We start from the raw sequence: 14813 nt of genomic DNA, 5'->3' as shown, positions 1-14813 counted from the left end.
CCTACTAATCAATTTGCATCTTTATGCGAATCGATGCATTCGACAGTCTGCAGGCCGGAAGTTGTTTAGGGCTCTCAGGTAAAAAAAAAAAAAAAAAAAAAAAAATTCGAGCGATGCTGCCTGAGCGTTGAAAACAAAGCTCAATCCAGACACTTCCGAGAAAGGCAAGAACGAGCGGTGGATGAGCAGGTAAGAAGGCGTTTTATGAACGCTCGCGAACCCTAAAAACAGCCACCATTTGTAAGCCTTTTATTTTTTTTCCACGAGAGTTGAACGGGGGTGAATGCCATTCGTCGTGTGCGCTGCTGCCATAGCAACGGGGCGCGAGAAACATTGAAACATTGCATGGCAGCGCTGAATGTGCTCGATGCTGGGGCGTCCGTGCGTGCGTCCGTGCGTGCGTGGATGCGGCTGTCATCCGCCCGTCATTGGTGACACGCCGTTTTTAGCCAACAAGGAAACGCGCCGAGTGGCTCAAACAAGTGGCCAAATATGTGTGTGTGGAGGCCAGCTAGTTATTTGCAAAATAATAACCGCACGGTCGCCCTCCTGCAGAGATGAACGATTGTCGGTCAAGAGTCGGCGCTAGAGTACGCGCCGTCCCCCCCCACCCCCACCCAGCCGTGCCCTGGTGTGACTGGCGCGTCTGCATCCGCGCCTGTTGCTCTCCAAGCGGCCGGAAGTAGGCAGGCAGGCAGCATATCAACGTTCCCTTGTTCCGCAGCTCTGCATTTGTTCGTGCGGCGTGTTCCATCGTGATATAATTTAGAGAGACCTCCACCAAGGCTGAAAAAGGAATAATCGGGTAGAAAGGAGTTGAATGGTACGGTATGTTTGATTAAGTTTGTTATTCTCAGCGTTTGGGTCATCTTGGTTCATACATGGCAGATTTTGACCCAGCAAGAAATTTCTGTCAAATTGGACACTTGGGAGTCTCTTAAGGAACTGGGAGGCCTTGACCCAAGACCACGTAGATCTTTGGAGACCAAGAGTAAGTTTTTATAATCTATTAGTTTGTCCCATTCTTGACCTGTTGAAGCTGTCAGATTGATTTTTGTTTTTGTTAGAAACTGACATTTTTTTACAATTATCCAGTTTACTGAAAATGTAAAAAGCTTTTCTGTACTTGTTAGGGGAAATAAATACGAAGCGGACTAGGTAGCAAAAGCTACAACTATGCACCTGTTGCCATTGCCACAACACAATTAGAGCTTTGTGTTCAATTAATCAAGTATTTAAAATTTTTTGTGTATATTGAGATCATTGCAACCTCGCAACTTGCGAGTTTGTCTTGTCAAGTTTGGCCTTGTCTTGCAAGCAAAATGTCGTGAACTTGCTGAACCCCACTGAAATTGTCAAAGTGCAGGTACTTGTTGAGCTCGTTGCCACTCCCAGTTCAGTGTAAAAACCAACCTCAAAGTCTTTCAGAATTTTTCATAGAATTGTATTTAATTTTTATTTAATTTTGTTGATTTTTTTTTCAATTTATTTTTTATTGGTATATTTTTTAATTGATTTACTAATAGTATTTTTTTTCTTAATTTTTTCCCATCAACAAAGCATTGTTGTTACTGTAATATCATTTTTTTCATTCATTCATTTTTGTGCGCTAAATATCCATGCAGAGCGTTCCTAACGTCTCAACGTCCTTCTATTTATCCGCAGGCCGCAAGATGAATGCACGTCCAACAGCGCAGGCCGAGCCCTGACCTGAGATGCACATTTGCGACAAGTTCGCACTATATCGCAAGCGTTCCAAATGGTCAGTCCACTCCAAATCGGGGATGTCTCAGTGAAGTGCCGACACTTTTCATCTTGGATTTGGCAGATGCAGGCATCTGGCGAAAGCATGAATGCTGACGACTGCAACGGATGCGCTCACTCGTCAGGCAACGAGCCCGACCCGTCGACGGACGACCCAAACGGTCAACGGACTTTGACTCGTCGCTCTCACGCGGGTTCGCTTTCTACTTTCCGGGCTCTCGGTGTCATCTGCTTGTGTAAGCTCCATTTGATTTTCCAGAAAAGCCCGTCGAGGTGGAGCCGCGCGCTGAAGAAAAATCGCCGCCGTCACCCAACCGAGCGGAGCCGACGGAGGACGCCAGGCACTCGGGAATCGGGCCGGGGAATCTTTACGGGGAGTCGACCGCTTCCAAAAGCGCTTCGCCCGGACCCGTCCGACTTCCCAACGGAAAGTTCCAATGCGACGTGTGCGGGATTATTTGCATCGGACCCAATGTGCTGATGGTGCACAAACGAAGCCATACAGGTGAGCGGATCCCGGCCGACGAGTTGATAAAAAGGAAAAACAAAAAAAGGGTTTTTGGTGTTTGTTGTCAGGCGAGAGGCCTTTCCAATGTAACCAGTGCGGCGCTTCCTTCACCCAGAAGGGCAACTTGTTACGTCACATCAAGTTGCATTCCGGAGAGAAACCCTTCAAGTGCCCCATTTGCAACTACGCTTGCCGGAGGAGGGACGCCCTCGCCGGACATCTGCGCACACATGCAGGTCAACATTTATTTTTTTTTCCCATCCATTGTGAGGCTTCAATGTGACATTTTGACCCCAATTGCAGTTTCTTCGCCACTTGGGGGAAAGCCTTTCAAGTGTATCTACTGTAGTCGCAGCTACAAACAGCAGAGCACATTGGAGGACCATTTTGACCGCTGCCATACTTTTCTGAAGAACCAGGACCATAAGGCAGGGGTCAACTCCAAGAGACTACAACAAGGTCAGTGGAAGTTGATGCATTAGAAAAAAAAATGGTAAAATGGTCATGATGGATTTTGTTTGCAGATGATCAGTCGTTAAATTTGGAGACGATGGCTGAACGCACATTGGACACGTCAGGTGGGAAAGCCCAGTTTGCGGATAGATTAGCAGTTAGCATCACCAAGCGCAAGAGGTCAACGCCACAGAAGTTTCTGGGTAAGTTGTTGTTTTTGCCAAATGAAACATCCGTTGTCTTAACCGGTTCTCCTCACAAGGGTCGGATCCAGTATGTCATGCAATTTAATTTAGAATAATTCCAGTTCCACCGCTGATATTAATTTTTCAAGCAAGATAATTTTTGCAGAGACTCTGAGGCTTCGCCGTTGTCATATTTCCAAATGAAATACCATCACACACCAAAGGTCATCCATTGACCTTCACTGCTGTTTGGGATTCCCAGCTGACAGGCGCATCCATCTTCAAGTCCCGTGTGACTTGTCGTCCGGTTCCGAGAGGGAAGGGGAGCAACCGAAGCCCCAAGATGTCGCGTTTCATCCCGCCTTCTCGTGTGAGCTGCGCGCCATCCTGGGCAAGGTGCCACCTCAAGGAGCTCCAGCCGGAGTCTCGCTGCCGCCTCTCGGCCCGCCCTCTCAAGAAGCGGGCGAAGGCTGCGACGGTCTGCCTTCGCTTCACAGCCACGCGACCTCACCCGACGGATGCCCCGACTCGACAGATACGGAGAGCACAGCGGAAGACCTCAGCGCCAGGGCTGCGGTCCAAACACGTATCTCGAACAACAACCAGCACCTCCACTACCAGAGCCTGGCGCTGCCCTACGGCCTCGGCCCGGAGTGGGAGCGAGTGTGCCCTTCGCCTCCCGCCAAGAGGGGCGTGGGTGCACCGCTCCCCTCCGGCGAGAAAGTTCGGGTGTTGGACAGGGACGGACGCCCCGTGCGCTGCTTCCACTGCCGCCACTGCCGCATCCTCTTTCTGGATCACGTCATGTTCACCATCCACATGGGCTGCCACGGCTTCCGCAGGCCCTTCGAGTGCAACATCTGCGGCCACTGCAGCCGGGACCGCTACGAGTTTTCCTCGCACATGAGTCGAGGGGAGCACCGGCTGGCCTGAGGTGAGCGCCGAGAAAAGCGTCCGGGGCTCATCTTTCCTCCGCAACATGCTTGAAATGTAAAAGTCGTCCTTTTGTTAGCTACAGCACTGTTTTGTCTTTCCCGTCGAAGATCTCTGGTCAAGCGTTTCCACGTGATGCAATCCATTCCGATCCGCTCTTTACATACCCGCCACAATTTCAGCCGTTTTTAAGATGCGTGATCGACGTCATGTATCAAGATTGAGCTTAGTCATCGATTTAACGTAATAGTTGTACTAGTTTTTGTCAAGCTCTCCCGCCGCAGAGAAGCTCTGCTCGGAGGGCGGCAGTAGATCGTCAAACGCCACTTCTGATGGAATTGCGAAAGAGAATAGTTTGCCCTCGTGAATCCGAGTTCCATTCCATTCGAATTGGGCCTATGTATTCCGATTGAGGTGTTAATATGGAGCGTTTTCTTTGTGTTTGGGTTTTCAATGTTGTTTGGATCGGATTACAAGCCTCCATGTAAACCCAGTTTGTCAGAAAAAAAAATCATGATGCATTAGATTTAAATCGCGCACAGTAGATGCATCATTGGCACCCTCTGGTGGCCGCAGCAGCCGCTGCAGGCTGACGGTTCCCGGACGGCCATGGCTGGGCCTGGTTTTATTCAAATGAAGCAAAAACGGGTGAAGAATCTTCCGAGAGCAGCATTTGTTTAAATTATGGAATGATGGATTGCACTCTTATTGAATCATCGGGCAAAATATGATTTTGCTTGAAAAGTGCCTTCTTGGGGGATTCCTCCCAAACTGAAAAAAAAAAAAAGGAAGGGAACAGGTGCTGGGAAATGTTGACAAGCCATCTTCCCCTTGACTTCAATTACTCCATGAAATGGTTGCGTGCACAAGCAGAACGGAAGGCACCGTGTTTACATTGAGCAAATTGTGACGTCAGTGAGGTGTGTGAGCCTCATTTGCACTTGAGAGGTTTGGACCTCTGGGACCGGAAAAGGGGGCGGGGCTTTCGTCATAGGCTCCAAACTGAAAAGGACTGCCTTAATTATAATTGTTTACAGTGTTGGACGTTGGAAACTCGGTGCAGAACCAGAACTATGGACATTTCGTGAAAGTAGAAGTAGCTTACCTTGCATGTGTTGGAGTGAGCCTTTCGAGGAACTGGTCAGAACTTGAGCCATCAAGTTTACAAGGAAGACCCTGGCCAAGATGGCGCCGGCAGGACTTCACCTACTCTTACACGACTTAATTTAGTCGTGCTCGTTCTTCTGCCCCGAACTAACGACTGAATCAATCTCTCACAATGAAAGTCATATCATTTGCCTTTCTCAGACTCCCATCACGTTGCACAATTTATAGGACTGAGTCACTTTGCTCGTGGCACTTGGAAGTTAATTGGCGTCATCGTTTAGCAAGTCTAACTTGAATTATGTTGGTAGTCTATTTCTTAAGTGTCGCTTGTTTCAACCTGGGTGTATTTAATCAGCTATATTCCAAATCTTCTCCGGCGTGTTCCTCAAGCGGACGAGAGATGTTACCTCCTGCTTCTTTCTAGCACCCAACAACCTTATTGCTACAGTACAGTGACGTTTCTGTCCATGTCGATTTTGGGAACACGAATGAGACCAAACTCAGTATTTTTGACTTGTTATTGTGGGTTTGCTGCTTTAATATGTGATTTTTTTTTAAACACAGAATGTAATGAGGTAGTTTGACCAAAAAAAAAAAATTAAGAACCTCAAATGAAGGAACGTGCGTGACTGGACGACAGCATGTGTGCTTGTCACTACCCTGCTTTCACCTGAATTGTCAATTTATTATTATTATTTTTTTGCAAATGTGAAGTTCAGTGAAAAACGAGGCATGGGGTTGTGTCTCCTTGTGTGGATTTTGTTGTGTTCTTTTGTGAGTGCTATTATATGACAGAAACAATTTACCTCAAAGTTGAACTGCCTCATCACTTCAAAATGTCCTGTTGCTTTCTGAGATGTTTTCTGCAATTACAAATGCGTTGCCCTCGATATTCTGCAAACTTTTTACTGTTATTAAAGTTCGGGTTATTGTTAAAATGATTATTGCTTTCTTTTTATGGAATACATTTTCTTCCAAGGTATGTCTAAAACGTTTGTCTTTGCGGAATTCAACAAAATGGCATAGCTTGTCACCAAGTGACGTCATACGTGGTGTATGTATCGTTCAAGCAAATGACATCACGTAATTAATCAAAGTTTAATGAGCAAATCTAGCCACATTGCTTCAAACTGGGTATGATGGCGCATGCCACTGTCCTGGGTCCTGATTCCGATTTTGTAGTGTCCTACGTGGCATTGTGACGTCACTAATAAATGTGCGTGTGTGTGTGGGGGGGGGGGGGGAATGGGGCAAAGACACCACGCAGCAGTTGGCGCTAGTTCCAGTGTACTTTTTTTTTTCTTGAGCAATGTTAGAATGTGTAGTGCCAAGATTTGACCGCTAGAGGGCAATCAAATCAAGATTACGCGGCTCGTTACAGAAGAAAAAACTTTATTTTCAGTGGTTTGCAACTAAAAGGTGCGACGTATTCAGCGAAAATATAATGATAATAATAATAAAATAAAAAAGAGCAATCTTCCCTTTTAAGTACAGTAACAAACTATACTTTTTAAATGAGGTCTACATGCTGATCTGCTGCTCCAACTCTGCTATTTGGTTTCATGAAATTATGAATCACACTTTGGCACCTGCTGTGAAGCTAAAACGCATTCCTTTGATGAGTAACTTAATTCTAAAAAAAAAAACTAAAAGAATGGACCCACCAGCAACACAAACAACAAATTGTGTTTTTATAGAATGAACTTTTTCTTTTATTTTTCAAGGGTGCAGTCGCGTGTTTTGAAACACAGCTGGCGCCGCTTTGAGTTTCTCTGTAGCTCTGGAAGCCATTAGCGATAAAAGCTTGCGTGTGTCCCATAAACGCAGGTGGCATGTTTTTTATTTAACAATGTGACACCCACAATGTTTTGTAGCAATGGAGAGAATGTAGTAGTTGTGTTATGCAAGCCATTCCGGGCACTCGGGGCAAATGTGTGGCTCCTGTGGTTGCCTGGCTGTCCCCTGTCACTCCATGGCCTCAAAGAGGACTTGTCTTCTTGCCAGATGGGCTGGACCGTAAATGGCAGCAGGAAGCGTGCGGGCAGCCACATGCAAGCACACGCAGACATGTACGGCTTGGCTCAAGGATGCTCATGTTGTTGATGTGGGACATACATGGAAAGCAGCGTCCTGGGTTTTGTTGTTCTTCCATCCATCCCGTATTATTAATGTTGGGCACACAATGTTTCAGCAGCCCGCTTCGTCCTTCTCGCTTCAACACTTGTTGAGGGCTGCACGGAATGTGCCGTGTCGCTGATGAAGCCGGAGCACAATGAAAGCAGCTCTCGCTTGCGGCAGGTCGGCGGATGATGAAGTGACGGAGGAGGCCACGGCCATTGTGATGCTGCGTGGCTCTCGCTCTGGAACTGCCATCTGCCCCAAAGGTCACTTGCCCTTCTCCTCCTGAGCTGGCTCTGCCTTGCAGCTGCCGCCTGCAATCACACACCATCCGCCCATCCATCCATCCCTCCGTCAGTCTGTCCATCTATCCACTTCAAGTATCTTTTTATTTCACGGCTCCAGACAATTCCACCTCTAATTCTTTGGCGTCATGACAACACTAGCATAAATTTGAACACAATGACCAAAAGGTAGACTTTCAGTTCCTGCCCGTTGTGCCCACACTGTCCTTCTCAGCCACGGTGGGCGGCGGCCTGCCACCATTCAGTGACCCAAATTGACCTTTAAATGGAAAGCCGCTCCAGCCAGCGGGCAAAGAGGCTCCCGACATTCAGAGAGGAATTTCTACAAGAAGCTGCTCATCACCTTTCAGTCAGTCGCAGTCCCGCCTATTTTCCAAGCTTCATTCAAAGCAATTTTGGGGCTGGTTTCATTTCTCGCCTTTCTCGGCGGCCCGCGCTTCCCCTCTGGTCGTCCGGCGACAGTATTGTTGTTTTGGACGCCGGGCAGGTCGCCACGCCTGCCCGCTCGCCGCCTGGCGGGCCCGTGTGTCAAAGGTGGCCGCGGCAGAACAGACTGTGGGAACAGCCGGTTAGCCTCGGCCCGGTCCCCCGCTCCCCGACCGGAGGGGCGGCCATCAATCCAGCTCTCCCCCTGCCCGGCACAAACACACACAAATGCCCGACCAAACACACACCCGCACACAAAGCCGACATGGCTCACGCCCTCTCCCAATAATCCTCGGAAGCAATTTCATCTGGACTCGGGTGGCGGCCCATTGTCGCCGGCCCCTTCAATCTTTCCTTATTAACTCTCGCTTTGTCCCGCATCCGAGCTTCTGGACTCATCTCTCCTACATTCCGATCGGCGCTGCTCCCGGCGCTCCCGGGCAACCTCCGTGGGCTAATCCCGCCGCCTCCCCCCTCCCCGAGGGGCTCTCACTGTTTTGTTTTGTCCCCCGCCCCAAACCTGCCGATCACCTACTCACACACTAAGGTGGGGCGTAAAGTGCCCGGGCTTTTCCGAGGGCCGGGGTGGCTCAAGTAGGAGGCGGCCACAAAGTGACTCCGGCCCAGACAATTAGAACAATGAGCCGGGCCGGCGGGGTGCTAACTTGCTGCGTCACGCCTGGACGCTGGGCTATTTTGTCACTTTAATGAATTGTCCATCAGGCCAGGGCCACATCGCAGGCTGCGCACGGAGAGGCCAGCGGGGACCCAGACACTAAGTCGGTATTTATTACACTGCCTTTGTCACTAATTGAGCTAATTATCACTGACTCCTCAGCACTCCCACAGGCACGGACCCCCTCGCCCCCCCTCCCTCACCCTCCGACTCTCCCACCTCGCTCTCATGCCTGCTATTTGAACCCCGCCTGCTCTACTCCCAGCTTCCCTCAAAGTCCTCCATCTTTCTTTTTGCATTATGGAAGAAATTCAGCCTATCTTTTTTTTTTTTTTTTACATTAGATGTCGAGCGATAGCCGATCAATTTCTAACGACCCTCCGCCCGCCGACCCTGCGCCTGCTCCTCGCCGCCAAGCAAGCGTCGGAGCCAACTATGCCCGTTTTCATTTCTTCAGGAAAAAAAAATCAAGACTAGTTTAGATGGCGCCGTGAAGGTGTCTGTGTCTGCATAAGCTGCCTTTGTCAATGGAGAGCCCAGATGCAAAGATGTCTTGTGAGCTTTGCCCCTGATAATAGGATTAAGCTTAGGACACCCAGGGATAGATGCTCACTTGGTTGAGCATCTAAAAAAAACCACCAAAACGTGGACAGATTGAAAAATATAAACTTTATTGTTCTATCATACAATGGCGCCTACATCACTCGTCTTCCCTAAAGAGCTCGCTGGCATCTTACTAGCGTAATATCAAATATTTTTTAGATTGACACTGACAAAAGCAAGTGTGTATTCAGTGCATGGCAAAACACACCAAGTGGTCATTCCAGGAAATCATCCTACAAAACAAATAAAGACATTCGACGGCTCATCCAGCAATGACTTTGTTATATAAATATTTGGATCTGTACAACATTTTGGTCCTCTTAGCTGATTAAGTCTCTGTGGTTTGAATCAGGTCTGGAAACGTGCTGAGAAGATGCCACTGGTGCTGGCGAAGTCTCTCCAACTTACCTGTGCCAGTCACTTTTGCGGCCAGAAGATCAGGTTTGAGAAGTGTCTCTAAGAAATCAAAATGTGCTGGAGGATATATATTTTTTTATCTATTGGGCCGCAACCAATGGATTGCTGTCAAAGAATTGGAAGATCTGCAAGAGAATGAAGTCTCTTCTTCTTTATGAGCTATCAAGTTTTCTTTTCACAACACTTCTGAGCATTAAATATAAGCAAGCGTGAACTTTTATACCCTGTTGATACGTTTGTGCTTTTATCCACTGATTGGAATTTGGGCTTGATAAAGTTCCCTGTCTGGTTCTCCCTCGCAATTGCCCATGTGCAGTACTTGAGACTTTCTCTGCTAGCGACTTTTGCTTCTCACGGGCCCGGAATGCCGCCGCCGCCAGGTTATCATAGACACTGGTGTACTGTTCGAGTACTGGTGCAGTTCAGGCAGCTGACGTGACAGCACCAGTGGAACGTGCAATGGCAGCGCTCGGTGATGCTCTCGGCCCGAGTCTGGAAACCGCGTCCGCAGCAGAGCAGCTCGCATCCGTCCAGCCCCGGAGAAGAGTTGTTGCAAGTTCGACCCCAAGTTCCCAAAGTGCCGCTTTTGCCGTTGTAGGAGCAAAAGTTTGGCGATTTCTCAAAATAAACCAGGTCCACGACGGAAGGGGGTTTGTGAGCTGGGTTTTCCGGTTGCAGGTGGCGAGGGCCCGCTCGGTGGGAGGCACGGTTGCTGCCCTTGTTGGCGTACACCACCCGGGAAGCGCCGTCGAAACGCTCCTTGAGGACGTCGCCCACGGCGCGGAAGCTCGGGAGGCGCATCCAACAGGTACGTACCGCGCATGAGCCCGACATGCCGTGACATTTACACTCCTGACGCATCTCCGACGACACCGTCTGTAATGACAGGAGAGCAAAGTCAAACTCGGTGGCCCGCTCGCCCGACCCGACCCCGGCGTCCTTCCCCACCATTCTGCCGGCCTCGTTATTGTGCAGGTTGGTGAGGTAACGCAGGTCTCGCCCTCTCTCGCTGGAGTCGGCGAATTCCCGACTGAACATCCTGCCGAAGTCCACGTTGTCGCTGCAGCCGCCCCAGTGCCAGTCGGGCCCCCCGGGGCCTCTGCGTCGGTAGTCGCACGTGCACGATTCGATGGCCCCTTCCGAACACGAGCGGGCCACGGCATGCGTCACCCCCGCGCTGGTGATGGCGAACACGAAGGCCGTCTCTCTGCAGCCTGAGAAACCACAGCGAGGCTTCATCAGAAGCCGGACTTCATCTGGTAGCTGGACAAATGGCCGCCCCGCCTCCCAAAAGTCTTCCAAGGACGACCCGCAGGGAAAGACTAGAAAGACTCACCCCGATTGACAATTTTGCCAAATATGGCCGGGTTGTGGGTGGTCGGGCAGTTCCAGCGGCGGTTACGAAACTGCCACTTGCATTCCTTCAAGGCCGTGTGCAGTCCTGCCGTGATGGCGTGCAAGATGCCAGGATTCTGCCGAATCAGTCGACGCTGCCGGCGACTCAAAAGGGCCAGGCTCGGGTCCAGCGCCAACGGCACATTCTTGGAGTTGGTCAGAAGGTTGGACGAGGAGGCCACGTTGACGATGCCCCTGGCGCAAGCACAAGGACGAGTCAAAGGGAGAGTCAGACTGGGCTGAAAAAAGGCTCTGTTTGTAAGAAGAAGAAAATATGAGAAAAAAAAATGAGGGAAAAAAATAGAAAAAAATGAGAAAAATTAGAAAAAATGAGAAAAAATGAGAACAAATGAGAAAAAAAATTAGAAAATATTTTGAAAAAAAATGTGAAAAAATTTGAAAAAAAAGTCTCTCTTCATAAGAAGAAAAAAAAAAAGAGTAGAAAAAGAGTCCAAAGTCAGAATTAATGTGCTTTGAGGCTTTTCAATCGAGTTGGGCTAAAAATTTAGATTTTGACTGGCTGTCCAAACAAGGGCAAAATGCTGTTTGAATAGCAAATCAAAGTGAACCAGAACTGGATCGAGCACATGTTGCCAATGTTGACGTTTTGTCACGTGTCGATTTTGATTTGAGTTTTGCCCCGTATTCTTTGTACCCATAACGAGGCAGTCACTACGTTCTCTCGTTGACCTGTGCCCCTTAATTGTGTTAGCCAATCAGCTCCGTCAGCCACTTGTGTCTTGTCCAGGTGTCTCATCACTTGCTCGGATTAAAGTTTCCTGGTCTCTTTCGGTCCAAGTCAATTCATTGTTGCTGTTAGCGGTCTCTGGCAAATTCACATCAATGCCAGTCAAGGATTTTGTCACTTTATTTTGGACGTCTTTGTGTTATTGATGAATACAGGTAAGTTTTCATTTTTTGTATTTTTGGAGAGCACCTCTGCCCCACCTTTCCGCTTCTGTGCATTTGGATCCACCTTTTTGCCACCACCATGAATGACTACGGGCAGCTCTGACACATTCAGCTTCTTGCAAGGTGCGCAAAATTGAGGGCAATGTGTATTTTAGGCCCAACTTGAAATTCATTTTAATTTATCTTCTGAAGACATTTTTGGCAAGTCTATTTTTTTCATTTCGACTCATTCACCTCATATAATGACCTACTTCTGCTTTGAAAATGAGTGCTAATAATTTGACTTTTATTTTTAAGCGTTTGTTTTAGCCTCGCAAGCTTCTGGAATGTCAGCTGTCAATTTATTGAAAACAGCAAAGACTCTTCCAAAATGCTTCAAATCTTTTGTCCAAAGTGCCCAAACCACAATTAACAAACATTTGAACACGCTCATAAAAACAATGCAACGAAAACAAAAACCTAACCTCAAAGCAAGAAATGTCTCCCTTGTGTCCAAATATTATTTAACGAGTCTTCTTATTGGATTCTATTCGACAGTTAATTAATTTTACATAAACGAATTGTTTTATTCGGGGGTAGGGGGGGGGGCAGTATCGCAAATGCATTTATGATATAATAATTCTAAGAAAGAACAATAAATGCACTGGCAGTTTGGAAGCAGAAGAGCTCGTGCGGTAGAATTTAGTGAACGGTGCCAAAAGTAACACAATATCTGATATCGGAGCGTGAAAAAAAAAAAAAAAAAACTCCATGCACAGAGAGCTGAGTTGGCCCAATTGGCTTTAGACTCACCACCAGCGGCCGCTGTTGTTGACCGCCCCGGTACCGGAGAGCGACGACACCAGCAGGATGCAGGCGGCTTTGACTCCCAGCAGAAGCGCCAAACTCCGCATCGCGCTCTCACCTCCCCCCCAAAAAAAACACATTAAATATAATAAATACTCAATCACGATGCGATTTCAAGAGAAACATCGCTTCTTGTGCAAGGTGCATCAACTCACCAGTCGGAGTTAATTGACTGCTGTCGACGTGAGACAAATCGCAGGCTTGAAGTCAAAGAGTCGTGCACGCATGCGAGGAAGCTGCGTGCGTGCATGCGCTCCTCCTCACTGTGTCCCTCCGAGTGATGCTCTGCGCGGTGCATGGAGCGCGTGGGACGGTCCCGCCGACTTGATCCCTTCGGCGGTGACAGCAGATAGGCAACACATTCTTCTCTTATTGAGTGCTACGAGGGGGGAATAAAAAAGGGATTTGCTGCTCACGTCTCCCTCTGTGTTTTTTCCCCCCTCACTCTTCCTCGGAGTCTTTTCAATAGGATTGGAGGGAGGGATGGTTAATGCTCTTCATTGGGGCGCACAATGAATAAGGAAACACAACTGTGCAGAAAAGACAGATGAGAGAGAGGGGGGGGGGCAATCCGTGGCGTTGCGCATTTGTGGAATCTCATGCAGGGCATGATCCAATCCGCACTGGAATTTTTTTTTTCTTCTCCGTGTGTTGTTCCGCGCAGGCAGAAGGTGGCGTCCGCTAGGCTGTCACGGTGCAGACGTGGGGGCGGCTGCATGGGAATGCCCTTTCGCCAACTCTCTATCTCCTCCTCTCTGAAAGCTCGCTCTCGTTTTGGACCGAGTTCGCGCAGCCACGCCTCGCTTGTATGTGTGATTCGGTTGGACATGATTTGACGCGCGCGGTGCCGCAAAATGAGTGTGCGTCCTGCTCGAACTAAGAAATAAGTCATTCCAACATCTGGCCCGCAGACCTCCCTCGGTGTGAGCCCATTTCTTCAGTCATCTCAATGTCCCCAAAGTGCGCGCGCCCGCCGCGCTTATCTGCCAATTTGCATACTTCCATATTAGAGAGGTGGAAGAATAATCTTTGTGATGACAGTAAAAAGGAAATGGGCTTTTGTAAAGCAGCTTTGACGACATTTGGAATCGCGAGAAGCTCGGTGCCCAAACGGGGCTTCCTGAAGCAGTCATGCGACACCGAGCAGATTAGCTTCAATCCGGATCAAGGGGGAGCCTTTTATATACAAATCAACTTCAAATCACTTTTTAAGCCACTTAGATATACACGCCAAAGCAGAATGCTAATGCACTTTTCATTGCTGCGGCTTAGGGAATGGAAGGAGATTAGATGAATTGGTGTCACTATGCGAGTCGTGTTCGGGGAGGGGGGGGGGGGGGGGGGGGACTCAGCGTCTATTCTGTTTCTGTTTTTGTTCAATTCCGCATCGAACTTTTAACATGTGCGTGTTGATATAGCTGGCTCACTTTAGAGAATTCCCACCTCAGCCCAAACTGTCCCGTTATACATTCAGACAATTGAAATCGATCCAGCCACATTTGAACGGATCACTCAGAACTTCATGACTCCCCTGAAGAGGTTGAGATGACAAAGTGAAGTTGTCGCTCTGATGGAGGTGGTTGGTTGGGGGTGCATGCGATTGAGTTGGGGTGTATTGTCTGTGAGGTGCCGCCTGCCTGCTGCTGCTGCTTCTGCTGCCTCCGTCGTACAGTGCCAATAGCCCCGCCCCCTTCCCTCTCCTTCGTCCCACATCCATCAATGACTCTTCCCCACTCTTCCGTGGACAAAGTATGTCCACATGCATTCTTGCCGGAGGTTTTATTGTTCTAGTTTTCAATGACCTTAGAGGAAGTGCATGCGCACTGATGCTAGGGAAGCGCCGCTTGTGCGTAAAGGTGCATGGAGTAACTTTTACGCACGGACGCAAATAACCAAAATAAAAGAAATACGGAGATAATAAAATCAAATAATTCTGGCGTTGCAGATTGAAAACAATTTCAATCTACTCATTTATGCACCGCATAACCAATTACCAAAAAAATGATGACAAAACCTTTCCCTTGGTTTGCTGATGGTCACACATTGCTGTTGTTCTCCCTTCACCTTCAAAGTAAATTCAGTAAAGTTTTAATTTAAGATTATTGGAAGAGTACAACATTGTTAATGCAATTGTTTTGTTTTTTCATGCACAAAAAAGCATCTCA

General features: G+C 48.3%; 2 protein-coding genes across 5 annotated transcripts; one reads left to right on the top strand and one right to left on the bottom strand.

Annotated features, from left to right (window-relative positions):
• The first annotated feature begins 96 nt into the window (after positions 1–96).
• ikzf4 (IKAROS family zinc finger 4) lies at positions 97–5891 on the top strand. Of its 4 annotated transcripts, none has more exons than XM_088369425.1 (9): positions 172–189; positions 889–991; positions 1666–1762; positions 1829–1958; positions 2024–2269; positions 2341–2508; positions 2576–2731; positions 2797–2928; positions 3173–5891. In XM_088369425.1, the coding sequence occupies exons 3-9, from the start codon at positions 1760–1762 to the stop codon at positions 3841–3843; spliced, it is 1506 nt and encodes a 501-aa protein (XP_088225551.1). In that variant the 5' UTR covers positions 172–189; positions 889–991; positions 1666–1759; the 3' UTR covers positions 3844–5891. The 4 variants fall into 4 exon arrangements, with proteins under 4 accessions (XP_088225552.1, XP_088225551.1, XP_088225549.1 ...); XM_088369423.1 differs by lacking the exon at positions 172–189 and adding an exon at positions 663–823; XM_088369424.1 differs by lacking the exon at positions 172–189 and adding an exon at positions 663–828.
• A 3233-nt stretch (positions 5892–9124) lies between these two features.
• Positions 9125–13961, bottom strand: wnt1 (wingless-type MMTV integration site family, member 1). Its single transcript, XM_088358990.1, has 5 exons — positions 12804–13961; positions 12595–12706; positions 10832–11085; positions 10444–10709; positions 9125–10371 (listed from the first exon to the last, which is right to left on the bottom strand). The coding sequence occupies exons 2-5, from the start codon at positions 12693–12695 to the stop codon at positions 9880–9882; spliced, it is 1113 nt and encodes a 370-aa protein (XP_088215116.1). The 5' UTR covers positions 12696–12706; positions 12804–13961; the 3' UTR covers positions 9125–9879.
• Between the last annotated feature and the right edge of the window lie 852 nt (positions 13962–14813).

The sequence above is a fragment of the Syngnathus floridae genome, chromosome 2, assembly GCF_059516105.1.
Source record: "Syngnathus floridae isolate MCC-2025c chromosome 2, RoL_Sflo_1.0, whole genome shotgun sequence".
Classification (NCBI taxonomy): Eukaryota; Metazoa; Chordata; class Actinopteri; order Syngnathiformes; family Syngnathidae; genus Syngnathus; species Syngnathus floridae.
This window is presented reverse-complemented; position numbering and strand designations above follow the sequence as displayed.

Bases quoted from the DNA above. Each gene is read 5' to 3' on its own strand.
- ikzf4 (XM_088369426.1), top strand. The intron at 1,959-2,023 runs GTTCGCTTTCTA...TTGATTTTCCAG, and splicing joins GACTCGTCGCTCTCACGCGG to AAAAGCCCGTCGAGGTGGAG. The intron at 2,929-3,172 runs GTAAGTTGTTGT...TGGGATTCCCAG, and splicing joins AACGCCACAGAAGTTTCTGG to CTGACAGGCGCATCCATCTT.
- wnt1 (XM_088358990.1), bottom strand. From the start codon at position 12,695: ATGCGGAGTTTGGCGCTTCTGCTGGGAGTCAAAGCCGCCTGCATCCTG. The intron at 11,086-12,594 runs GTGAGTCTAAAG...TGCTTGCGCCAG, and splicing joins AACAACAGCGGCCGCTGGTG to GGGCATCGTCAACGTGGCCT. The intron at 10,710-10,831 runs GTGAGTCTTTCT...GTGGTTTCTCAG, and splicing joins TGGCAAAATTGTCAATCGGG to GCTGCAGAGAGACGGCCTTC.